Raw genomic sequence first — 27,291 nt, 5'->3', positions numbered from 1 at the left:
CCTGGACGTTCTCCTTCTGCGAGCAAAGTCCCTGAATGCCCTGAAAGACAATCTGGACATTTCGATGCAAACTTTGCAAAAGTTCGGATGGAAACTGAATTTCCAAAAATCTGTTCTTGTGCCGCCCACAAAACTGGACTATCTGGGCCTGACCCTGGACACGACCTTACCCCGCATGTTTCTTCCGAAGGTGAAACTCAGGAAGTTTCAGGATGCGACACGGCTCCTGTTGTCCAACCAGGGATCATCCCTCAGGACTTGCATTCAAGTGCTGGGGCCTGATGGTCTCCACCTTCGAGGTAGTTCCATTTGCTCGGTTCAATACCAGGTCTCGAAGGGGATCCTTGTCAAATGGAACAAGAATCCACAGGATCTAGACAATCTGATCCTGTTGAGCCAGAGTACAAGGGGATCCCTGATCTGGTGGCTCCGCCCTGCCGTGCTTCCACAGGGAAAATCCTTTCTCCCCCTGTACTAAATGGTGGTCACAACGGATGCCAGCCTCTCTGGTTGGGGAGGTGTCTTGGGTACGGATCCGGCTCGGGGGTTGGACTCGCGAGGAGTCCATTCTGCCAATAAATATCCTGGAAATTCGGTCGATCGGCTTTGCCAAATTCATTGGATGAATTGTCTACAGGGGCACCTAAGGATTCAATCAGACAATGCCACAGCCGTGGCATATGTCAATCATCAAGGGGGCACCAAATTACCTTAGCGGCCTGGGAAGTAGCCGGCATTCTAAGATGGGTAGAATGCTTTGTTCCAGCGGCATAAAATTGGCAGGCGGATTACCTCAGTCGGCAGAAGTTGATCAGGGAGAATGGTCTCTCCACCAGGAGGTTTTTCATCAACTGTGCCTCAGGTGGGGGACTCCCAATGTGGACCTGTTGGCCTCTCGTCTCAACAGGAAGTTGCAGAGGTTCGTAGCAAGGTCTCGTAATTCTAAGGCTGACGTCACGGACGCTCTTGTAGCTTCTTGGAGCCAATACCGTCTAATGTATGCATTTCCTCCGCTGAGTCTTCTGCCAAGACTTCTGAGAAGGATGGAGGCAGAAGGGATTCCGGTCATCCTAGTGGCACCGGATTGGCCTCGCAGGTCCTGGTATGCAGACCTAGTGCAGCTGGTCGCCGATGTCCCTTGGTGACTTCCTCTTTGAGAAGATCTGTTCACTCAAGGACCGATCTTTAATCCTGCTTTACAGTAGCTGGCTTTGACGGCCTGGCTGTCGAAAGCTAGGAGCTGAATCGGTGATTCCTACATTGTTAAAAGCTAGAATCTACTGCTAGGAAGATTTACCATCGAGTCTGGAGGACGTACATTACTTGGTGTGAGTCTCGGGCGGGTTTCCCCCTGTTCCCTCTCGATGTCTCATGTCTTGGAGTTTCTCCAAAGAGGTGTAGATCAGCGTTTGGCCTTAGGTACCATCAAAGGCCAGATATCGGCCCTGCTAATTTTCTTGTAATGCCTAATGGCTACAAATTCCTTAGTTCAAACCTATGTTCAGGAGGTCTGCCACCTGGCTCCCTCTGTGACGTCTCTGTTCCCTCCGTGGGACCTCAGTTTGGTGCTGTTGGTTCTTCAGAAACCATCCTTTAAAAATGTTCGCGAAATAGACCAAACCGGATTCATTCCCTGCCGACAAGCCGGAGACAACGTTCGCAGGGCTATACACCTAACCTATCTCGCACGTCGTCGTAACATCCCTGCCTGCTTTGTCTCCCTTGACATTAGAAAAGCATTTGACTCCCTCTCCTGGTCCTACTTACAAACCGTATTACACAGATGGGGTTTTGGTCCTCACTTTCTCTCTTGGATATCATCGCTCTATTCTTCCCCATCAGCGTTTGTCCGCTTCCGCTTATCCCCCTTCCCTATTCAGGCTGGCACTAGGCAAGGCTGCCCTTTATCTCCCCTCCTCTTTGCACTAGCAATAGAGCCCCTAGCACACAAAATCCGCGCCAATCCTGACATAAAAGGTCTTGAATTTGGGGGCTTCCACCACAAACTGTGTCTCTTCGCGGACGACATCCTCTTGTTCCTTACGTCCCCTCTCATTTCGGTGCCCAACCTCCTCGCTACCCTGTCCCAGTTCGCACACCTTTCAGGCCTGACTGTTAACCCTGGTAAGTCGCGTGCTCTCAATGTGTCTCTGCCCCCTTCTCTCCTTTCACAACTACGTCTGGTGCTCCCCTTCTCCTGGGCGCAGCACTCCCTACCCTACCTGGGGATTAAGTTGACGGCGGACCCGCTGGAGTTGTTTTCGGCTAACTACCCCCCCATGCTTCGTCATCTCACGAACTTGATGACATCTTGGTCCTCCATACCTCTAGCCTGGATGGGGCGCATCACTGTCGCTAAGATGGCCATTCTGCCTAAGATTCTGTATCTCTTCCGGGTGCTCCCGATTAATGTCCCCTCTTACTACCTTCGCCAGCTTCAGCGACGCACCTTCACATACGTCTGGGGCAAGTCTAGACCTAGAATACCCCGCAGAACACTCTTTCTCCACAAACTCTGAGGCGGCTTAGGCCTCCCACACTTTACCAAATACTACCAGGCAGCCCAGCTGGCCCAACTACCCAAGTGGCATGCCACCTGCGAAGTCCCACTCTGGGTATCCCTGGAAATGGTTGAATGTGACCCCCTCTCTGTAGCTAACTTATTATGGCTTACTCCCCCCAATCGTAGGTCCATCTCTAATCCCGTCATGCGCCACTCCCTACGCCTCTGGGACGCCCTTAAATTCAAATTCAAGCTACATTAACCACACAACCCGCTGCTTTCCTTTCTACGCAACCCATCCTTTCTCCCGGCCTGGGAATCCCCCTCGTCCTTCCGACACTGGGCGTCAGCTGGTCTACTTCGGGCACACACTCTGATAGCATCCGACACTATTAAGCCTTTCTCTACGCTTTGTGAGTCCCACCACCTACGGAGCTCTGAGATTTTCCGCTACCTCCAACTAAAACACTTTTATGCCAATTGCATCCGCACTGACTCTTCTCTGCCCACCATGACTGCTTTCGAACATGCCTGCCACCGTGACCCACACACCCGGGGCCTAATTTCCCAGCTGTACTCCAGACTCACGGACTCCCCTGACAACACCCGCCCCCCCCCCCCACTTATGCTGCTAAATGGGAACAGGATCTGAGGTCCTCCTTAGATACTGAGGCCTGGGCTAAGATCTGGCAAGTGACAAAAGCGGCCTCCCAAAATATAGTTGCCTTGGAAACCAATTACAAAGTGCTGATGAGGTGGTACTTGGTACCCTCACGTATTGCAAAATTCCTACCCTGCTTCCGAGGCTGCCTGGAGGCGGGCATGCACATGCACATCTGGTGGACTTGCCCAATAGTAAAATCCTTCTGGCAAGCTGTCTTCCAAATCCTCTCTATCTTGATGGCTGAATCAATTGCACCTGACCCCCTCTTTGCGTTACTCAATGTGAAGCCGGACACTGTATCTAACTCTAAGCACAAACTATTCCTCCAAGTCACCACGGCAGCCAAACAAACCATTGCAAGAGCATGGAAGTCCCCGCACCTCTCCTTGCCTGAGGTCAAGAGCGGGTCACCACAGCCATGATACACGCCAAAATTGAGGCGGTTCTAATAGATGAAATAGACAAGTACAGTAGACTTTGGCAACCTTGGGTTGACAATCTTCTTCCATCCAATTTTGACACCTCCCTCCTACTGCCCTGATATTAACCCCCCCCCCCCCCGGCGAACCTCCCTTCTCCACCCCCCTTTTTTTCCTTCTCTGCCTCCCTACGTGATTTGTTCTGGCACCAACAACACACCTGTTTGAGCCTGTCAAGAACTAGAGTGCACCCGCAGGCTCCCTGGTTTGTGGCCTGCTTTTCCTGGTTTTACTTATTGTATTCTCTGTTTCCCCTGTCTAGTTGCATTACCATGTGGATTATCGCACACATTTATCCCTTCTCACGTACTACTGAGCTACTGGGCTTTGTTCACCCTTGCTTCGCCTGCTGCTTGGCCGCCCCTCCCCACCTGGGCACAGAGTGTTCCCTTTATGGGGTGCCTATGGGTTGGCTACGCCGGTTGCAGAGTCCTGGCCACAGCCCCCCTGGTTGCCTCTTATCTACCTACTCCTAAGTTTGACCCATGGTTATTGTATCCATTATTTTGTTAGGGCATCTGGCTTGTACTTATCTTGTCACTCTGTTTACCAATTGTTGTTACCTGTTTACTTTGTTCTCCAATAAAATGTTTGAACCAGGAAAAAAAAAAAAAAAATGTTCGTGAAATTCCTCTGCTCACTTTGACACACAAGTTAGCTCTCTTGGTGGCTATTACTTGTCGTAGCTGGCTGCATTGTCCTGTCGTTCACCTCATCTGGTGGTTCACAAATACAAGGTGGATCTATGTGTGTAGTTTCTTTGGGATAGGCACCATTCAAGTCCCTCCATTTTCTTTGGACGCCAATCCAGACAGTCATTTTTCTTGTCATCTGGTGCAAGATCTGCTATTGGATTTGCGACATTAGTTGATGTGAGCCCCAAGCCACAGTGGGATCTGGCAGAAATAGTAAACCCAGAAGTATAAAGTATTTAAAATGTTACAGCTATGCCACGCATAGATACTAAAGAAAACATTCTATGTTTTTTCTTCAGTGTGTTTTGTTTTTTTTTCTTTCACATTTTTTTACACAATGTAGGTTTTAATTGCTTATGTCATTTCATGTCCGATAATGTCACTAAATATTTTTTTTTCTTTTACTTCTTGACAGTGTCTTGATCTTGGAATGATACTTACATTACCACAAATCAACTATATAATAGAAACCGTGAACCAGCTCCCCAATTCAAGGGCAGCTATTAGCTTCCTGCTATCTGTGAAATCAAAGTGAGTGATTGCTTGCAAATGTGCTAGGCTAAATAATATTTATTGGCACATCTCTGGAAGCATATTAAACATGGGTCTGTGTTTTTAAGTAAAATACTTAATACAGTGTTATTACCCTGTTTTATTTGGTATTTACTAGTCTTTTCATCTCTACACGGGTTGTTGGTTTTCATGTAGGGAAACTTTAAACCTAGGAGAATTTTAAAAACTAGAAATCAAATTTGAAATCAATGCTCTTGTAAAAGACAGGTTTTTTACATACCTGTGTCAGTGCACTGCCATAGAAGTCTGGTTTTGTTGTAGAGCAAGCCACCTGAAGAATCTTCCACACTTCGAGTATGTCAGATGCCTACATACTGTACTCCACTGTGCTCTGTGGTCCCTCGTGTTAGCCTTTACAGCATTACAGGGCCTAGTAAAGAGAAGTTGACATCCTGTTTGCCACCTAGGTTGAAAGAGGCTCCACAGGAATCGGTTTTAGGCTGTCACATGCTTCACTAGGCATTTGTTCTTCTCTGAGGCAATGTTCACTTAAAGTAATAGTGAACATTATTTTGTTCTGTTTTGTTTTTTTTTTCTTTAAATAACAAACATGTTATACTTACCTGCTCTGTACAATGGTATTGCACAGAGCAGTCCCCATCCTCTTCTTATCGGGCCCCCTCCAAGTGCTCCTATGGGGGCACTCGTGTGTGCTTTCTCACGAGCCGGCACTTTGTGGCCATAAGGCTCATAGAGCCTGGTTCTGTCCTGCCACCTCAGCTCCTTCCTCACTGGCTGTGATTGACAGCACCAGTTGCCAGTGCCTCCCGCTGCTGTTTCTAAGCCAATGATGAGTGAGAGAGCTTCTCCCATGCATATTGCTGGATTGAGATTGGACTGAGGTAAGAATAAGGGGGTCCCTTGGTAGTAAACTTTTTTTTTTCCTCCCCTTTCTTTCCCCTCTTTGCGTTTAGCGAGTGTAACATGAACAATATGCACATAGATGTGATCCCCAAAACAAAAGCAGAATTAATGATTATCTAAACCCTAACTAAGTACTTATTGTACATTAGTTGGGGAATGTATACCCTTGATGTACAGTGTACCTCAAACATTGGTAAATGTTTTTTTTTTTTATATACACTTGCTCTTTTATGTTTATTATAAATGTAAATTTCTCTGTCGTCCATTGACAGACGCAGCTCTTATGCTTCTTATACAAAAGGGTTATGCTGCCCCCTACAGGAGTAGTACTAGGCAGGAAAAAAATTCACTGACACGCCTACAAGGGGCTGTCCTTCATGGCATAACCCCACACACACTGCCACAAGCCAGTTTCTTGCTGCCTAGTGAAGGAGTAGGACCTAGGTTTTCTTCTGTTCTTTTAAGAATTTTTCTGTTTATTTCTCTTTTCTCACTAACGCTAGCTAGTGTCAGGGGGATCCTCCCGATGAACTACAAGCGACAGCCGGCTGATGTTTCGCACTGGATAATATAGATCCTTACAGTCTTGCAGCCTGGCCATCAAGGTGAGCAGGTTATAGTCCCGCTCTAGGCCTCGCCACGCCAGAGCCCCTGTGGATGGGAACGAGCCTGCGAGTGGATGTCTCTCCGGGACGCATCGACCTGGACTGCCCCGAGTCGCAGCGTACCCCCTCGGCTGGCAGCACCCTCACTCAGGGTGGGAGGTGGTCTGTCCGGAGCAGGGCCCAGCCGGTCTATGGTATGGTCAGTAAGCTTAGCCCCCCATGTCCCTAGTGGCCTCTAGGGGGGGATGTTGGCCCACTCCTGGGGATAATTGGACCCTGTTTTTCCTAAAAGATCCCCCTGGCCTATCAGGATCACGACCCTGCTCTCCCTGCTCCCGCATGGGGGCACTATATTCGGCACCTGGCGCCCGAGGGGGGGGGGGGGTATACAGCGGTACCTTATCCTGTGGGGTCTGTGTAGGTAGATCCCTGGTGTGGCCTTGTATCTGGGTCCTGACTGCATTGCAGCGTTTGGCCGCCATCTTAGGTGTGGATTTGGCTCCCTGTACAGTATGTGAGGTGATGTGGCCATTTTTCCTTTGCTTCCTATGCAGTTGTATTGGTGCCATTTTGTTGTAGCCTGGAGCTACACAGGCAGTTTGGCCTCTTGTGGATTGATGTCACTTCCTGTGCCATCGCTTCCTGTGCTAAGTTCTCCATGCTGCAGACGTTGCTGGTTCCTCTGTGAGGTGATACAGTACAGTATGGGGGTCGTTCCTGGGCATTCCCTTTGCACTCTGCTACCTGCCGCTGTTTAAAGGGTAACTCAGAGTACAGCGCGATTGGGCGGTCTGGACCGCGATCGCGGATTTAAAGGGGCAGTGCACGTTTTTTTTTTCTTTTTACATTGCAAACTGGAGTCCCAGGTGGTAAATTCTCTATCAGACCCCTTCAGTGTGACTGCCAGTACGTCCGGCTCGCAGTCCACAGTGTCTTTTTCTGCAGCATTGGAAAGTCTGGCATCAAAGGTTGCTCTTGTCATGAAACATGTTGCATACCAAAAACAGCCATTGCCTTCCCTGTCTTCTGACAAAGACAACCCCCTCCCTGAGGGATTCCTATCCTCGCCTTCAGCTGGCAAAGAGGACCTGTTGTCCTCAGCCACAGTGCGGTAACGCGCTGTGGTGGAAGCACTGATACGTTCAGTAAGGGAAACTTTACAATTGACTGATGAGCCCACACAGTCGGGAATGCGGGTAGTTTTGGCTCCCGCATAGGCCAGAAATTGGGTCAGGTGTTACCTTGTCCCGAGGAATTTCACAATATTGTGAATGAATAATGGTGGGGTCTCAAACTGTTGGACGGTGCCACCTAGGGCGGGCCAGCCTGTTTCCAGGTTAAACACATCTACTGTGGTACCCGTGGAAGATTCCCCAGCCTTCAAGGACTCGGTGAACAGATGGGTGGAATACCTTTCCCGCTACCTCCATGTTTTGGCGGGTTCGGTATTAAAACCAATCTTGGTGTCCGTTCTGGTTTCACAGATGGTAACGGTATGGGTTAAAGTGCTTAGGGGTAACTTGAATGCTGAGAGAGTTCCCCTGACTTTGATTGGACTCACGGACCAAATGGCCCAGGCCCTGGTGTTTCTGTGTGATGGGTACTTGGACGCAGCCCCCCTGGTTGCCAGAGGGTCAGCGGTAGGGATTTTCATACACCGCATGGTGTGATTTAAGAGCTGGTCGACTGACCAGGCTTCCAGAAGGCCTTAATAGATCTCCCCTTTCTGGGTGAGCGTTTTTTTTTTTTTTTCTTTTGGAGACTCCTTGGATGATTTGATAAAAGGCTTAACGTCGGGGGGGTAAGAGTACTCCTCTTCCCATATCCTCCAAAAACAGTTTTTTTGTGTCCCAGGGACACGAGAGAGGTAAACCATTCAATGCTTCTGGAGGTCAAATCCTCTTCTGCATGAAGGGGCGCCCTCACCCGTTTTCTGTGGTGGGGGGACTCTGCGTTTCTTTCAGGAACCCTGGATGTCCTTGATCCAGGACAAATGGGTTCAAGAACCGATTCGTTCTGGGTACAAGTTTGAATTTTCGGTCTCGGCCGGCAGACAGATTCTTCCCTCTAATCTTTGTCTGTCTCCAGATCAATTGAAGGATCTCAGGGAGGCAGTGCAGGACCTCCTTGCACAAGAAGTGATTGTGTTGGGTCCTTTGCAGGACCGATTTTGAGGCTTTTATTCCAAACTGTTCACGGTGCCCAGGAAAGAGGGCAAGGTGCGTCCTAATTTGGACCCCAGGTTTCTGAACCGCTTTGTGTGGGTGCAGTAGTTTCGGATGGAATCCATTTGGTCGGTAGTGTCGTCTTTAGATAGGTGGATTTGACATCAAAGATGCGTATCTGCACATCCCTATATACGGAGGACACCAGAAGTATCTCCGTTTTGCGTAAGCGCTTTCAGTTTGCTGTGTTACCGTTTTGTCTCGCCTCCACTCCCAGAGTCTTTACCGAGGTTTTGGTCCTGGTGTTGGCATTGCTGCACAAAGGAGGGATTGCGATCCTAGGATATCTGAACAATCTCCTGTTGAGAGCAAACTCTCACCCAGCTTTGTTGGGCGATCTGTCAATCTGTGGATCATCAACTTCAAATAATCTGCACTGACCCTGTCTGTGTGACTGGATTACCTGGGACTAACTCTGGACTCCTCCGTGGTGAGGGTCTTTCTTCCCGGGGGCAAACTTCAGAAGTTGCAGGGAGAGATCCAAATGCTGCTGAAAAGCGATCTCTCTTCTCTACGGACATGTATGAGAGCCCTGAGTATTGATGGTGTCGACCTTCGAGGTGGTCCCATTCGCTCAGTTTCATTCCAGGCCTCTGCAAAAGGGAGTCTGGTCGACAGACGAGTCTTCTTTACCGATCGATGTTCTGGTACTCATAGCAATCAAGATTTGTCTGATCTATGGACAAATTGACTGCTTGGTCTCCCGGTTCAGGTCCAATCAGACAAGCCACGGCTGTGGCCTACATCAATCATCAAAGGGGCACAAAGTGTGCCTGGGCGGCCCAGGAGGTGGCCGAGATTGACGTGGGCGGAAGGATGGGTTTGGCCTCTCTCTCTGCAGTTCACATTCCGGGAGTGGAGAATTGGAAAGCAGATTACCTTTCCAATTCAGGTTCTGGATCACGGGGCATGGTCCTTTCATCCAGAGGTATTTTGTCTCCAGTGTGTCTGTTGGGGGACCCTGGAGGTCGACTTGTTTGCATCTTGGCTAAACAAAGAGGTGCAAAGGTTCGTGGCCAGAGTTTGAGATCCTCTGGCAGATGCTACAGACGCATTGGAAGCTCCTTGGAGCCAGTATCTGCTGACTTATGACCCTCTGATACAGCTGATGTCAAGGTTTCTCCGCAGGATGGCGGTGGAGAATGTTCTAGTGCTTCTGATGGCTCCAGACTGGCCTTGTCGGTCTTTGTACACAGACCTGGTAAAGATGGTCGTCGTGCCTCCCTGGCAGTTGCCTTTGAGGGAGGACCTGCTGTCTCAGGGTCCGATCCTCCATCCTGCTTTATGGTCGCGGTTTTTAATGGCAATGGCATGGCTGTTGAAGGCCAGGTGCTGAGGGATAGTGGTTTCTCTGAGTCTGTGCTTCCTACCCTGCTGAGGGCTAGAACAGAAAGATTTATCTTCGCACGTGGAAGATGTATATTTAATGGTGTGAATCGCAATAATTGTACCCTTGCCTTTTTTTCAGTGGCTGTGGTCTTGGCTTTCTTGCAGAAAGAAGTTGAGGAATGGTTGGCCTTGGGCATGATCAAGGGCCAAGTGTCGGCTTTGGCGTTGTCCTTCCACACCCGTTGGCTGCTAATACCTTGATTCGCACTTTTCTTCAAGGGGTGTGTCATATGGCTCCTCTGAGATGATCCCCCTTGCTTCCGTGGGATTTGACTTTGGTTTTGTCTATTCTTCAAAAGCCTCTTTTTGAGAATATAAGGACATATCTCTGCCTTTGTTATATCAGAGGTTGCCTTTTGGTGGATATTACTTTTGTTCGCAGAGTGTCTGAGCTGGCGGCGCTTTCCTGTCGTGCGCCTTATTTGGTCGTCCACAGAGATAAAGTGGTTCTTCGACCTAATCCGTTCTTTCTTCCTGCGGTGGTGTCTGATTTGCCCTCACTCTGCCCTAAGCCTAAGCATCCCAAGGAATTTGCTTTGCACTCTCTGGATATGGTTCAGGCGATCAGGGTTTACTGGCTGGCCACAGAGTCTATTAGGAAATCAGACTCTTTTTTTTTGTCCTTACTGAGGGATATCTCGTAAGGGTTTGGCTGCGTCTGCTGCGACTATATCCAGATGGATTAGACAAACGGTCGTACAGGCTTATTCATTGCAGGGTCAGGTTCCTCCTTTCCCTGTGACAGCATGTCCTACCAGAGCGCTGAGTGCCTTTTGGGCTTTTCCTCATCAGGCCTCTGTTACTCAAGTGTGTAAGGTAGGGACTTGGTCGTCCGTGCATACTTTTACAATTCTACAAGATAGATTTGTTGGCATCTTCGGATGTATCCTTTGGCCGCAAAGTTTTGCAGGCTGCTGTTTAAAGACTTGTTTTTCTTTTTCAGGGGCTTATATTTTCTTTCTACGGGTAAGCTCCTGTGGTTCCTGGTTGAGCTTTGTTACCCAGTTGGCTATGTTTAGCCTTTGGAAAAACGTTACCTGTTGTTTTTTTTTTTTTTTGGTTACGTTCTTCCCACTCCTCATGCCTACACTCCTTTGGGACGTCCCTATGGTATAAGAAGCATAAGACCTGCGTCTGTCAATGGACGATAGCGAAAACTGGATTTTTATAAGAACTTACCATAAAATCCTTTTCTCTGGAGTCCATTGACAGACGCAGCACCCACCCCTTTGTTATGGGGATGGTTTGGGTCTTCTTTTTCACTGCTTGCTTCGAAACTGGCTTGTGTCAGAGTGTGCATGGGGTTATGCCATGAAGGACAGCCCCTGTAGGCATGCCAGTGAATTTTTTCCTGCCTAGTACTACTTCTGTAGGGGGCAGCATAACCCTATTGTATAAGAGGCATAAGAGCTGTCAATGGACTCCAGAGAAAACGATTTTACGGTAAGTTCTTACAAAAATCAATTTTTTGTCTTAGATAACTGAAAACTTAAAAAAAAAAAAAGTAATATTTAAAGAAGAATAAGGGAGTCTTGGGGGTGCTGCATAGAATGCATGAATGTAAAAAAAAACCTTTACATCAACTTTAGGGCCTTGTTAGCTGTCCATGAATACTTGTGTATCTCCCCTCCCAAGGCCAGTTTTATTTCTTGGTTCTTTTAAACTTTTTACTCATTACCAAAGTGAGAAATTTAGCTTTTTGGATTTCGGATGAAGTTCATGTTGACATTTGAGATCGTTAATGTAAGTAAAAATAATCAATTCCATGAGGTAACTTGATTCCAGTGTGATTCCAATTGCTCAAAGTGGTCCCCTGTTAAGAGAACCTTTTTATTTACCCTGAATAGGCAAATTGAAAGGTCCACTTTAAGGGAAATAGAGTTGCGATTATTATTAGTAAAATGCATTTCTTGTGTTTAAATTTACTGGGATTTTACTTCTTTTTATTTATGGGCAATGTTTTTAATCAAGGATTGAGGCGCATCTTCCAAAGAAGAGTTTGGTGCATGACTTGGAGGCAGCAATGGATGAAATTGAGGTATATTTTGTTTTTTGCACTTTTCCTTTTTAAATTATGGGGTCACAGTGGAAGCATAGCTGTAACATAATAATCTAAAAGCATCTAACTTCTGCTACTTCATATGTATGTGTTCCGGACAGTCTCCAGTCAGGAAGTCAGGAGCCTTGGTGACATGGTGTTAAGCAAATCTTTTGCTGGATGCGGAATCAAGAAGGTGCTTTTGTATCTGCAACCAATGTGTTTAAAGAGGTCTGCATGGTGGCTAGAGCAGGCATGTCAACATCTGGTGGAATAGGAGCCTGTACCCAGAAGTGTTTACCAAAAACTACAAAAATGGTTATGAGCAAACTCATCCCAAGGCAGTAGGGAGACTCATTTGTTATGACAACAGAGATAAGAGAACAAATGTACTGCTCAAGGGTCTGTTTTTTCTTTTTTTTGTGGCAATTTTAGGGTAGTAAGCAGACCAGAATTGCAGAGAGATGTGTGTGGCTTTACAAAGCTAAACTAAACAACCCTAACTGTTATAGTTCAGTTACTGTTACTGTTCAGTATAAATCCGTAATACTACTGCTGCTGTATTGTCACACCCTTGCGGTAAGTGAAGATTATGTAAACCCAACATTTCATATTCCTGATATGTGCCTGCTGTACCATGTACTTGTATGAAAAAGTATCCTGTTCTCTTTGTATTTCTTCCTTTGTGTGAAATCCCTGGTGTTCCTGCCAGTTCCTCTGCTTTCCTGTTTTCCATGTTTTGCCTTTCATTTCTTTTTTTAAACTGAATGGGTGGTTTTGCAAGGTGATCATTGATACAGGCCAGTTAAACCTCAAGAGTCCAAAATGTATTGCATACTGGCTCACAGTTGTGCTTCTTTGAAAAGTGCATAGGAGATTGCAGAGGCAGAGATGGCACAGTGGAGACTGGATGCTGCTGTGGTGGTACTGGAGGCTGTGGATGCCTGAGGTGCAGTGGAAATAAAGCAGGGACTCTTAAGCATTGTAAACACGATCAGATTATCAGACAATTTTTCTATTTTTCTTTAGTTTTTCGTTGCATGCTAGTCTCCTATGGAAAGTAATGTAGGTGAAAAAGGTGCGCGAACCAATGTGAGTGATATAGAAGCAGCACTGTGAAATAAATGAATTATAACATATGAATAATAAGTTATAAAAGTGCGCTTCTATGAAAAAACAAACGTATAATATTATCAAAAGTGACAATTATATGATTATATATCACGTACGATAAAAATTTTATAGCCTGCACATCCAGTTTTTGTCGTACGAAAATTTGTAATCGGCTGTCGAAAGCACTGTACTAACGATCTGAAAATCGGCAGATCTTTCGTCAGACTAAATTTTACTTCTGATTTTCTTATCGTGTGTATGGGCCTTTAGACAGCAGCAGTGTAGCAGGGATTGTGGATGTAGCAGCAGTGTAGCAGGGATTGTGGATGTAGCAGAGAGCTGCAGAAGTGCAACGTTTGCCAAAAGAAGCAGTGGGCACTGGCGTATAGCTTAAGCAGTGTTTATACACTAGCTTTAAACTTTGATAGTTTAGGAATGTGTCAACATAATGTCCTAAGTTTATTATACAGATCAAGCACACTCTAGCGTAATCTAGAAGTGCTCATAGCTACGCAGAAGAGAGCAAGTGCTGGATTACAGGATGCAAGTTACAAGATGAGTATGGCAATTATTTTCCTTTCTTGTTTTACCTATCCGTTTTAATGGGAAAGTGAAAAGCAGCGTCGGCACAAGATCATCCATAGCCCAGGGCAAAGATGTCAAACAGCGCCCCATTCCCCCATTCATGAAAGGAGAAAATTCCGCGCAAATGGATCTGATTATTGGAATGGCTGCAGCCTACCCAAAAATATAGTACAAGACTATATCAAAAAATGAAGAAAGTATGATAGGGTAATTGGCGCTGCCAATAGTATTAAAAAATGTGTGTATATATATATATATACACAAGGGAGTGGTATATCTGGCAAATGCAAAAACGATGTAAGAAAATGTGTAAAAAATGTGATAACAATGGTGTAACTAAAGGTCCTTCTATATACCCAATGGTTTCAATGTAATCTCACAATATGTATCTTAATCAACAGAGGATATGATTATATCATTAATAAATATTAATCATAAACCAGTAAAATGAAACAACATAAATAGATAAAAAAATAAAATATGTGCGGTGCCAGCAAGCAATAAATATATTTCAACCAGTGAAAAAATAAGTGAATCTAAAGGTAATTGTCGTGACTGGTGTAATAAATAATTTAAACACTAGGTGGCAGTATTGATAAAAAATGTAAAGTGTGGATATCCAAATAAATGACAGTTATAAAGTGATAAAATGTGCCAAGTGATATGTTAATATCAGGAGAAAACAATCAATACTAAAAAGGTGAAATAATAGATATCCAGGTGAAGAATTGATATATAAAATAAATACTAAAAATTAAATATCGTGCCAAGTGAAATGATTTGAAATCTATAAAAACACTTATAGAAATTCCAAGGATAAAACTACATAGATAATTAGATAGTCCAAAAAAAGTCCAACAATTATTGATCAATATAATGATCTTCCAAAAAGGTGCAACAATAATGTGCTATAAAGTGCCAGCGAAGGTTTTCATGGATGGAGGGGGTGCTTCCCAGTGATGGATCAGGTTGTGGGTGTCGGGTGAGGGAATTTCCGTGCTCCCCTTCCTACATAGCCCGCACTCACCAGAGAGCGGCACCCCTACAGGGGTAACCAGCGTTGGATTAATGGGGTCTTCCCCGGAAAGCTGCGGTGAGCCTCTCCACTCCTTCTGGGATCAAATGCACTTCCTCCTTCCAGCACTAATGTAATTTAGGCAAACGATGTGGCATGGGATCTTGGGCAGTGCTCCAAAGTGTTATCAATGATGTCCGAGATTATATGGATAGAAAACACTAATATAGTGATGTACTGCAAAATGTGTCTGTTTATTAGGCATATAACATAAAGTACTCACATTTAAAATAACGATACAGTGTCCGTAAGCAGGTAGGGACCGCGAACCCCTCGTATAGCGATACTTCCGGACGCCGTGCGTATCAGCAACCGGATTTGCGTGTCAAAGGGCGGAACTGACGTGCCTACGCTCTACGCGTTTCGTCATCAAGCTGACTACGCTCTTTGAGCTGGTCTCCAGACCATGAATTCCCCGAAGCTGACAGCTTCACTCTGGCCTTAGTCCTCAGACCGTCACCTGTCTCTTGCAGACGCACATGTGCTCTTGAGAGAGATAGGGGGGTCTCTAAGATTTTGAGGCTGCAGGTGGCAACCAGAGCACATGTGCGTCTGCAAGAGACAGGTGACGGTCTGAGGACTAAGGCCAGAGTGAAGCTGTCAGCTTCGGGGAATTCATGGTCTGGAGACCAGCTCAAAGAGCGTAGTCAGCTTGATGACGAAACGCGTAGAGCGTAGGCACGTCAGTTCCGCCCTTTGACACGCAAATCCGGTTGCTGATACGCACGGCGTCCGGAAGTATCGCTATACGAGGGGTTCGCGGTCCCTACCTGCTTACGGACACTGTATCGTTATTTTAAATGTGAGTACTTTATGTTATATGCCTAATAAACAGACACATTTTGCAGTACATCACTATATTAGTGTTTTCTATCCATATAATCTCGGACATCATTGATAACACTTTGGAGCACTGCCCAAGATCCCATGCCACATCGTTTGCCTAAATTACATTAGTGCTGGAAGGAGGAAGTGCATTTGATCCCAGAAGGAGTGGAGAGGCTCACCGCAGCTTTCCGGGGAAGACCCCATTAATCCAACGCTGGTTACCCCTGTAGGGGTGCCGCTCTCTGGTGAGTGCGGGCTATGTAGGAAGGGGAGCACGGAAATTCCCTCACCCGACACCCACAACCTGATCCATCACTGGGAAGCACCCCCTCCATCCATGAAAACCTTCGCTGGCACTTTATAGCGCATTATTGTTGCACCTTTTTGGAAGATCATTATATTGATCAATAATTGTTGGACTTTTTTTGCACTTTTTTTGGACTATCTAATTATCTATGTAGTTTTATCCTTGGAATTTCTATAAGTGTTTTTATAGATTTCAAATCATTTCACTTGGCACGATATTTAATTTTTAGTATTTATTTTATATATCAATTCTTCACCTGGATATCCATTATTTCACCTTTTTAGTATTGATTGTTTTCTCCTGATATTAACATATCACTTGGCACATTTTATCACTTTATAACTGTCATTTATTTGGATATCCACACTTTACATTTTTTATCAATACTGCCACCTAGTGTTTAAATTATTTATTACACCAGTCACGACAATTACCTTTAGATTCACTTATTTTTTCACTGGTTGAAATATATTTATTGCTTGCTGGCACCGCACATATTTTATTTTTTTATCTATTTATGTTGTTTCATTTTACTGGTTTATGATTAATATTTATTAATGATATAATCCTATCCTCTGTTGATTAAGATACATATTGTGAGATTACATTGAAACCATTGGGTATATAGAAGGACCTTTAGTTACACCATTGTTATCACATTTTTTACACATTTTCTTACATCGTTTTTGCATTTGCCAGATATACCACTCCCTTGTGTATATATATATATATACACACATTTTTTAATACTATTGGCAGCGCCAATTACCCTATCATACTTTCTTCATTCCCCCATTCATGATGTGAGGGTTGTACACTCAGTAAACCATTGCGCCCAGGGCAACCGCTCCTTCCGCCCACCCCTCGTCTCGGCCCTGGTGGAAAGGCTAGGCACAGTTTATTCCATAGATGTGCCCATGAGTCAAGAAAAATTACAATAGCACCTATTGGCTGTTGCACTGTTAACCCATTAACCACTTGCCGACCGCCGCAAGTACATATACTGCGGTGGTCAGCCCACCTGGGCAAAGTGACGTATTGGTATGTCACTCGCCCGCGAGCCAATAGGGGGCGAGAGCGTGCCGCTGGAGGCGCGCTCCCACTCTTTCACTGCCATGCCAGCGCGAGTGGCCGGCGGTTCCGTTGTCTGCCGGTCACTCGCGATCTCCCACTGGAGAGGGAGAAAGGCAGGCAGCTAATGTAAACAATGCTGCCTGTCATTCTCCCTGATATAACTGCAGAGATCATATGATCCTGCTATGTTGGATCGTATGTCTCTGTGGTTACATCAAAAGCCACGCCCCTTTACAGTTAGAAGCATGCCCCTAGGGACACACTTAACCCCTGGATGTCTAATAAAGTTAACCCCTTCCCTGCCAGTGTCATTTTTACAGTAACAGTGCATATGTATAGCACTGATTACTGTAGTAATGTCACTGGTACCCCCAAAAGTGTCAAAAATGTCAGTCAAGGGTCCGATCTGTCCGCCGCAAAGTTGCAGTCCCGCAAAAAAAATCACAAATCACCGCCATTACTAGTTTAAAAAAAAACAATAAAAATGACATAAATCTTTCCCTTAGTAAACGCAATAACTTTTGCGCAAACCAATCAAAATATGCTTATTGCGTTTGTTTTTCACCAACAATATGTAGCAGAAAACAAATTGGCCTAAAATGTTAAATTTTGATTTTTACATTTTTTGGGGGGGGGATTTCATATAAAAAATTTGAAAAATATTGTTATTTTTTCAAAATTGCCGCTCTTTTTTTGTTTATAGCGCAAAAAGTTAAAATCGCACAGGTGATCAAATACCACCAAAAGAAAGTTCTGTTTGTGGGGAAAAAAAAGGAAGTCAATTTAATTTGGGCACAGCGTCGCACGACCATGCAATTGTCCGTTAAAGTCACACAGTGCCGAATCGCAAAATAGGCCCTGGTCTTTGAGCAGCAAAATCCTCTGGGGCTTAAGTGGTTAATAAAATAACATTTAGTGCTTTGTTTACACTGTAGACCTGCATTTTTCTCTAATACATAGGTCTCCCCAAGTGCAAACAGATTGTGTGTTCACACCGTCTGCGCTCCGGGCTGCTCACCCACACACCTGTCACATTAGGACAAGCGGCTATGTCTGTGTAGCCACTGCATCTCAATAAACTTGAATAGACTGCTTAGATGCAGCACCTGAAGTTTAGAGACACCAGAAAAAAAAGCTGGTTCACAGTATACGGGCCTCAGCGCCAGTGTGAACAAAACCTGGTCTGGTGCATCACATAAACTTTTTGATGATATTCTAGTTTTATTTCAGTAATTCAATTCAAAAAGTGAAACGCATACATTTTATATAGATGCGTTACACAGAGTAATATAATTCAAACATTTCTTTCTTTTAATTTTGATGATTATGGATTACAGCTATTGAAAACCCAACATTCACTATCTTAGAATACATGAGACTAATAAAAAAAGGATTTTTAATACAGAAATGTTGGCTTACTGAAAATTATGTCTATGTACAGTATCATATGCATTCAATATTTGGGCAGGGCTCCTTTAGCATGAATTCCTACATTAATGTGGCGTGGAGTGGCATGGAGACAATCAGCCTGTGGCATTGCTGAGGTGGTATGGAAGTCCAGGTTTCTTGGATAGTGGCTTTTAGCTCATCTGCATTGTTGGGTCTAGTGTCTCACATGTTCCTCTTGGCAATACCCCACAGATTCTCTTTGGGGTTTAGGTCAGGCGAGTTTGCTGGCCAATCAAGCACAGTAATACTATGATGATTAAACCAGGTATTGGTACTTTTGGCATTGTGGGCAGGTGCCAAGTCCTACTGGAAAAAAAAAATCTGCGTCTCCATAAAGCTGGTCAGCAGAGGGAAGCATGAAGTTCTCTAGAATTTCCTGGTAGAGAACTGTGCTGACGTTGGACTTAATAAAACACAGTTGACCAACACCAGCAGATGACAGGACTCCCCAAATCATCATTGACTGTGGAAACTTCACACTCGTCCTCGTGCAACTTGGATTCTGTGTCTTTCCACTATTTCTCCAGACTCTGGGACCTTGATTTCCAAATGAAATGCAAAATTTTCCACAGTCAGTGATGATTTGGGGAGCCATGTCATCTGGTAGTGTTGGTCCACTGTGTTTTATCAAGTCCAAAGTCAGCACAGCCCTCTAGCAAGAAATGCTAGAGCACTTCAGGCTTCCGTCTGCTGAATAAAGCCTGGGACCCGTTTTCAGATTTGAATGTCCACGGATTCCAGTCAGTCATCTCTGCACCACCCACTAACACTGAAAAGCCAATTCCAGGAACGTGTGCATTGGGATTAGTACAATTATATGCATTTTGATGAGGCACAATTTATAAATAATGCTATCACCTTTTTTTGCCAGTTTCACGAGCCTAGAGCAACCTATTCAAAAAGAAATGCAACATGCAGGGAATGAAGCTGGGCGGGCGTTTCAGTGGGGATCAGCATTCCACAGTTGTGCCCCCACATTATAACACCCAGCCACTCTCGGCTGCTGACTCCAGTGATGTCTAAGACTGCATCTGCATTCTGGTAGGGGGTCCAGCACAGCCCCAAAGGCTGACAGAATTATTTCCAGGAGCAGGCAGGATGGGGGACCGAAACGGGGATAAAGAGGGCGGCATGGAGCATGCCATCTTCTCCTGCACTACACAGGATGGAGCCTCCATCTCTCTGAGCCCTGAGAGCTTGACACCAGCACCCCAAAGAGAGGGCAAGGTCTCCTAGAAAAGACCAGCTGCTTCCCCTTTTGTATTTCCACTGGAAATACAAGAGTCCAATTGCCCCCCGAAACAATGCCAGAACAGGTCAGAAGCACAGAGGTTAAGAAATGATAAGCTCAGAGTCCTGTCCACAAATGCTCACAGTTTAGGTAAAAAAATCAATGAACTTGGGTCAATAATGGCATCTGAGAATGTAGATTTAGTGGCTGTTACGGAGACATGGTTTAATGAAAGAAATGACTGGGACATAACCATACCAGGGTACTCTTTATACAGAAGAGACAGAGAAGGCAAGAAAGGAGGAGGAGTGGCCCTGTATGTGAAAGATGGCATTAAATCTAACCTAATACAAGTTGGTGAGGCCAACATAGAGTCAGTTTGGGTTACGTTGCAGTTTGCTAATCATGCAGTAACTCGTGTAGGTGTGATATATAGACCACCTGGTCAAGTTAAAGAACTAGATGATCTACTAGTTGAAGAAATAGCTAAAATGACAATGAAAGGAGAAGTTATCATTATGGGAGATTTCAATCTTCCAGATATAAACTGGAAAACCAAAAAAGCAAGTTCTACCAGGAGTACAGATATTCTAAATTCCCTACTGGGGTTGTCTCTGCAACAAGTGGTTGAGGAGCCAACCCGGAGGGAGGCCATTTTGGATTTGGTATTCACAAATGGGGATTCGGTATATGATGTCATTGTAGGCGAAACCTTGGGATCTAATGATCACCAGTCAGTGTGGTTTAATATAAGAACTGTGAAAGAGTCACACCACACAAAAACAAAAGTTTTAGATTTTAGAAAAACAGACTTTTCAAAAATGAAATTAGTCATAAATGAGTCCTTATCAGACTGGAACGAATTACATGGAGTCCAGGAGAAATGGGACTACTTAAAAGGTGCATTATTGAAGGCAACAGAAAATTGCATTAGACTTGTCAGTAAAAGCAAAAAAAGGAAGAGACCACTGTGGTACTCAGCAGAAGTGGCCCAAATCATTAAAAATAAAAAGCTAGCATTTTGTAATTATAAAAAAACCCAGAGCAATGAAGATAAGGAAATCTACAAGATTAGGCAGAAAGAGGCCAAGCAAGTTATAAGAACTTCTAAAGCGCAGGCAGAAGAAAAACTAGCTCAGTCTATGAAAAAGGGGGATAAGACATTCTTCAGATATATAAATGAAAAAAGGAAATTAACCACTTAAGCCCCGGAGGATTTGGCTGCTAAACGACCAGAGGGTATTTTGCGATTCGGCACTGCGTGACTTTAACGGACAATTGCGCGGTCGTGCGACGCTGTACCTAAACAAATTTGGCGTCCTTTTTTTCCCACAAACAGAGCTTTCTTTTGGCGCTATTTGATCACCTGTGCGATTTTTTGATCACGCGCTATAAACAAAAAAAGAGCGTAAATTTTGCAAAAATAGCAATATTTTTCCCTTTTTTTTATATGAAATTCCCCCCAAAAAAAATGTAAAAATCAAAATTTTTTAATATTTTCGGCCAATTTGTTTTATGCTACCTATGTTTGGTAAAAAAAATCGCAAAAAGCGTATTTTGATTGGTTTGCGCAAAAGTTATTGCGTTTACTAACAAAGGGAAAGATTTTTGTCATTTTTGTTGTTTTTTTTTTTAAGGCGTAATGGCGGCGATCTGCGATTTTTTTTGCGGTACTGCGACATTGCGGCGGACAGATCGGACCCTTGACTGACATTTTTGACACTTTTGGGGTTACCAGTGACATTTCTACAGTAATCAGTGCTATATATATGCACTGTTACTGTAAAAATACACTGGTAGTGAAGGGGTTAACTTTATTTGAGAGGGAGGGGCTGTGTGTGTCCCTAGGGGCGTGATTCTAACTGTGATTGGCTGTGGCTTCAACTGTATGCAGAGTGATCAATGGATCTACATAGTAGATCCATGTGATCATCTCTCATACAGAGAGGAGAATGACAGGCAGCTTGTTTACACAAGCTGCCTGACTTTCTCCCTCTCCCCCGCCGATCGCAGAGTGGCCGGCGGCGATCGGGTCCGCCGGTCACACGCGCGGGGGGTTCCGTGACCACGCGGGAGCGGGAGCGCGCCTCCGGCGGCGCGCGCTCGCTCCCTAAACCCTCACAGGCGAGCGACGTAGACCTACGTCACTTTGCCTGTGAGGGGCTGACCGCCGCCGTAGATAGTCGTGCGGCGGTCGGCAAGTGGTTAAAACAAGGAATAACTAAATTAAAAACAAAGGACGGAAGGTATGTAGAAGAGAATAAAGGGCTAGCCGACTGCCTTAATGAATACTTCTGTTCAGTTTTTACAGAAGAAAAAGAAGGAGAAGGACCTCCACTCGAAAGGATGACTAATGAATCATTTGATGCATGTGTCTTTACAGAGGAAGACGTTCTAAGATTGCTGTCTAAAGTGAAGACAAATAAGTCACAGGGTCCTGATGAGATACACCCAAAATTATTAAAAGAGCTTAGTGGTGAGCTGGCAAAACCATTAACAGATTTATTTAACCAATCATTAGTAACAGGAGTCGTCCCGGAAGATTGGAAATTGGCAAATGTCGTGCCCATTCACAAGAAAGGTAGTAGGGAGGAATCGAGCAACTATAGACCAGTGAGTCTGACATCAATAGTAGGCAAATTAATGGAAACCCTATTAAAGGATAGGATTGTGGAACATCTTAAATCCCATGGATTGCAAGATGAAAAACATGGGTTTACTTCAGGGAGATCATGTCAAACAAATCTTATAGATTTTTTTGACTGGGTGACTAAAATAATAGACGGTGGAGGTGCAGTAGACATTGCATATCTAGATTTTAGTAAGGCTTTTGACACTGTCCCACATAGAAGACTTATCAATAAACTGCAGTCATTGAGCATGGACTCCCATATTGTTGAGTGGATTAGGCAGTGGCTGAGTGACAGACAACAAAGGGTTGTAGTCAATGGAGAACATTCAGAACAAGGTCATGTTACCAGTGGGGTACCTCAGGGATCTGTACTGGGACCAATTTTGTTTAATATCTTCATAAGTGATATTGCAAAAAGGTTTGTCTTTTTGCTGATGACACAAAGATATGTAACAGGGTTGATGTTCCTGGAGGGAAACGCCAAATGGAAAAGGATTTAGGAAAACTAGAAGAATGGTCAGAACTCTGGCAACTGAAATTTAATGTGGATAAGTGCAAAATAATGCACCTGGGGCGTAAAAACCCAAGGGCAGAATATAGAATATTTGACACAGTCCTGACCTCAGTATCTGAGGAAAGGGATTTAGGAGTAATTATTTCAGAAGACTTAAAGGTGGGAAGACAATGTAATAGAGCAGCACGAAATGCCAGCAGAATGCTTGGATGTATAGGGAGAGGTATAAGCAGTAGAAAGAGAGAAGTGCTTATGCCGCTGTACAGAACACTGGTGAGACCTCACTTGGAGTATTGTGCGCAGTACTGGAGGCCATATCTCCAGAAGGATATAGATACTCTAGAGAGAGTTCAGAGAAGAGCTACTAAACTAGTACATGGATTGCAGGAAAAAACTTACCAGGAAAGGTTAAAGGACCTTAACATGTATAGCTTGGAAGAAAGAAGAGACAGAGGGGATATGATAGAAACTTTTAAATACATAAAGGGAATCAACTCGGTAAAGGAGGAGAGCATATTTAAAAGAAGAAAAACTACCACAAGAGGATACAGTTTTAAATTAGAGGGGCAAAGGTTTAAAAGTAATATGAGGAAGTATTACTTTACTGAGAGAGTAGTGGATGCATGGAATAACCTTCCTGCAGAAGTGGTAGCTGCAAATACAGTGAAGGAGTTTAAGCATGCATGGGATAGGCATAAGGCTATCCTTCATACAAGATAGGGCCAGGGACTATTCATAGGATTCAGATATATTGGGCAGACTAGATGGGCCAAATGGTTCTCATCTGCCGACACATTCTATGTTTCTATGTTTTGCATTGCCCCCTCCAATAGTCCGGTGAGTAAGAAGCACCTTGCTTTTACTGTACAGAGGATGATTCCCTTGCAGCCTCTTCTTTGTTACTAATTCGTGGATCATTTCACTGCCTCAGACCAACCAGCCTCAGAGCATACTATAAAGGAGATGCTCCTATCATTAAAAAATGTCAAGGCTGAGCTTGGTAGCAACATATCCAAGTTACAACCACATATTGACCAGGTAGAGGAGAGAGCTGATATCATAGAGAGGAAAATGGGGGACATTGCTGCAGCACATAATGATTTAGTGGATGAATTTCAAGAGCACACTACTGACATCCAGTGGCTAAAGAATAAAATTGCGAACCTTGAAGACAGATTGAGGAGGAATAACTTAAAATTTAGAGGTATTCCAGAGATTTTAACACCCTCTGAGCTCATTCCCTAACTACAACTTTTTTGGGCTCTACTCCCTCTTGAAAAGCCTAAGGGTTTTGTCATAGACAGAGCTCACATATTGGCTAAACCTTCATTCTTGCCAAATTCCATTCCCAGAGATGTAATCACAAGAATGTATTTTTTTTTTCATATAAAAGGAAGGGCATACGTTGCTGTTCAGAATTGGGGAGACCTCCAGATCCTTTTTCAAAATTTCAAATCTTTGCAGGTTTATATAGAGCAACCCTGCAACAGCACAAACATTTTGCAGCCGTGACCAGCCAACTATTTACCTGTGGAATCTAATACTCCTGGGGTTTTCCCCATCAAGGTCACCCAAAAACGCTGTGCTTTCATACAGATGCTGCCAAACTTCCACCAAAATGGGGGTCTAACCCCCCTCTTTAGTCTTTAACACTTGACCCTGTCCTATAACACACAACAGTCCAACACCTGCCATGCTTTGCTTATATTTGAGGCTTACTTTGAAACTCAACATTAGGTCCCTTGCTGTCGAGTGCCTATCTTTACACCCCTGTTTTTGAAGGCGTTAGGTTTCTTTGCTGTTTTACTTAGCAATTCACATTGCTGTTTGATGTTCTTGTTGCAGAAATCAGGGGGATACTGATGCCTAAAATGTTTTACCTTAATGCAAGGAATGCATTAAAGTAAAAAAATGTTTAGGCTTTAGAACCACTTGAAGCCACATTTCCAACTTCTTACAGGATAAATAACGTGTACTCAGACTGGTCTGGAGTGGTGGTGGGGTACCCCAAGCCTCTGTCTTGGGACCAATTCTGTTTAATTTATTAATAAATGATATAGAAGATGGGATAAATAGCTCAATCTCAGTTTGCGGAGGACACAAAAATAAGCAGGGCAATAACGTCACATCAGGATAGAAATTTTACAGAAAGACCTGAACAAAGTGATGGAGTGGGCAACTACATGGCAAATGAGGTTTAATGTGGGAAAATATAAGGTAATGCACTTTGGGGCTAAAAACATAAAAGCAAACTACTCACTAGGGAGAGAACCTCTGGGGGAATATAGAAATGGAGGAAGATCTGTTGATCCTAGTAGATTACAAAGTAATAGCCAGCAGAATTTTAGTATGCATAAAAAAGGGGATTTACTCCAGAGATAAAACCATAATCCTGGCACTTTGGCCACATCTGGAGTATTCTGTCCAATTTTGGTCACCAGTCCTCAGAAGGCATGTGCTGGAGCTGGAAAGAATCCAAAGAAGGGCAACAAAAATCAATAAGGGGATTGGAGGACCTAATTTATGAGAAACGACTACAAGCGTTCAATGTATTCTCACTGGAGAAAAAAACGCTTAAAGCGGAGTTCCGGGCACAAAATAATGCCTTTCGATTTTATGGCATCCACTTCCTTATCCTTACCTGAGCAAGAATTGGATATTCCCGGCTTTTTTTTTTTTACTTACCTTATTACAGAGGATAATATACTCACCTTTACATCCACTTCCTCGGCCGCGGCCCGCAACGTCACTTCCTGTCCCGCAATGCGTCCTGGGAGCTCTTACTCGTCGCTCCCAGGATGCATTGGGCAGTGACGTAGGCGGCCGGTCGCTCCTCTCATGATTGGCATCCCTATACTATGCCGATCGCATAGTACTGGGAATGCGCGAGATTTCGCGCTGCATTCACCGGCCCCTCTCCTTCTCGAACCAGGAAGCGGGGCATTCATTAACACAGCAGCTTCAGGGGAACCCGGACAAAGATGGCGGCGCTCAGGAGACTTTTTATAAAGTAAGATTTTCTAATTGCCAATCGATTATTATACTGTAAAAAACAGGATTAGTTGATGTATGAAGGGGGGGGGGGGTGACAGTTGGGGAGGTATTGATAAAAAAAACGATTCTGTGGCCGGAACTCCGCTTTAAGAGGGGACATAAAAGCGATTTACGAATACCTCCATGGTGATCCCAGCGTAGGAAAACAATTATTCAGTTTCAGGGAGCGTACAAGGACACAGGGCCACACAATGAGATTGGAGGAGAACCGGTTTAACCTTAAGCTGCGTAGGGGGGTTTTTTACTGTCAGGGCGATGAGGTTATGGAACTCTCTTCCACAATTGTTGGCATCAGCAGGGAGCATTGACATTTTTTAAAAACTCTTGGACATGCATCTTAAAGAACACCACATACAGGGATAGGAGAAATTATCGACACTGACACACGTACACCTACAATGGTTGAATTTGATGGACTATTGTCTTTATTTAACCTTACCCACTATGTAATAATGTGATCAAATGTTCCCAGCTTCCCATGAAATAGATCTGATGTTTTGGTATATATTAGAAATGATTACTTATACGCTAACAGAGCTGATAACCTAACACTATTATGTTTCTCGTAAATCAATCACTATTAAAAACCTAAACTACACTTGATGACCCTTTACTCACCAAATACCAATTAAAAAGCTTTTCTGCATTCCCTTATGAAGAAAGTACAAGCGCTATGTATGGGCCACCTCATCCTCTGCAGGGATTTTAATGAAGTGCTGGACATAGCCTTTCAACTCCACTAGCCATACAGAACGACCTTCCCGCGTTCTTCGCAACCTGATAAAAACCGAGGATCTTTAGGATGCCTGGAGAAGCACTCACGGGTCATAAAAAGATTATACATTCTATTCTCAGGTTTAACATGTTTTCTCGAGAATAGATTTGTTCCTGGTGGACAAAACTGTCCTACTCCAAACCACATCTTCGCATATTGGTACAATAACCTGGTCGGACCATGCACCCATATCCTTGTAACTTCAGGTTGCAGATTCTCAACTGACTAAGGTTTGGTGAATGAATATTTTTATCCTCCGTCCACCACTAGAAACAAATGAAGGAAGAACTAGATTCCTTTTTTAAATGAAATGTTGGATCTGTGGATAATGTGCACTTTTTATGGTCAGCCCACAAAGCCTATATGAGAGGAATACTAACAAAATTGGGGGCACAGGAGAAGATTAGCAGAATGCAACTAGTCACTAAACTTCAAGACTCAGGATGTAAATTGGAAGACCAGAATAAATCTCAACACACTAGCGATAGGACCAATCAATTAAAAGACCTATGACACAAACTCACACAATGTTTTCTCTCAATATGCCCTATACCTAAAATAACTCAATTTAAATTTCTATGTGGCAGGAAACAAAATTGGTTTGCACTTAGCGAATCAA

General features: G+C 44.2%; 1 protein-coding gene across 1 annotated transcript in view; it reads left to right on the top strand.

Moving 5' to 3' along the window:
* Positions 1-27,291, top strand: part of TOPAZ1 (testis and ovary specific TOPAZ 1) — a gene marked incomplete at its 5' end in the record, with an annotated part of 460,121 nt that overhangs the window by 162,790 nt on the left and 270,040 nt on the right. The window contains 2 exons of the mRNA XM_082257639.1: positions 4,757-4,872; positions 11,969-12,035. Coding sequence (XP_082113765.1) covers positions 4,757-4,872; positions 11,969-12,035 — 183 coding nt within the window. The remainder of the gene's footprint in view (positions 1-4,756; positions 4,873-11,968; positions 12,036-27,291) is intronic.

Source organism: Pelophylax lessonae (assembly GCF_965119305.1).
Source record: "Pelophylax lessonae genome assembly, chromosome: 5".
NCBI classification, from domain to species: Eukaryota; Metazoa; Chordata; class Amphibia; order Anura; family Ranidae; genus Pelophylax; species Pelophylax lessonae.
This window is presented reverse-complemented; position numbering and strand designations above follow the sequence as displayed.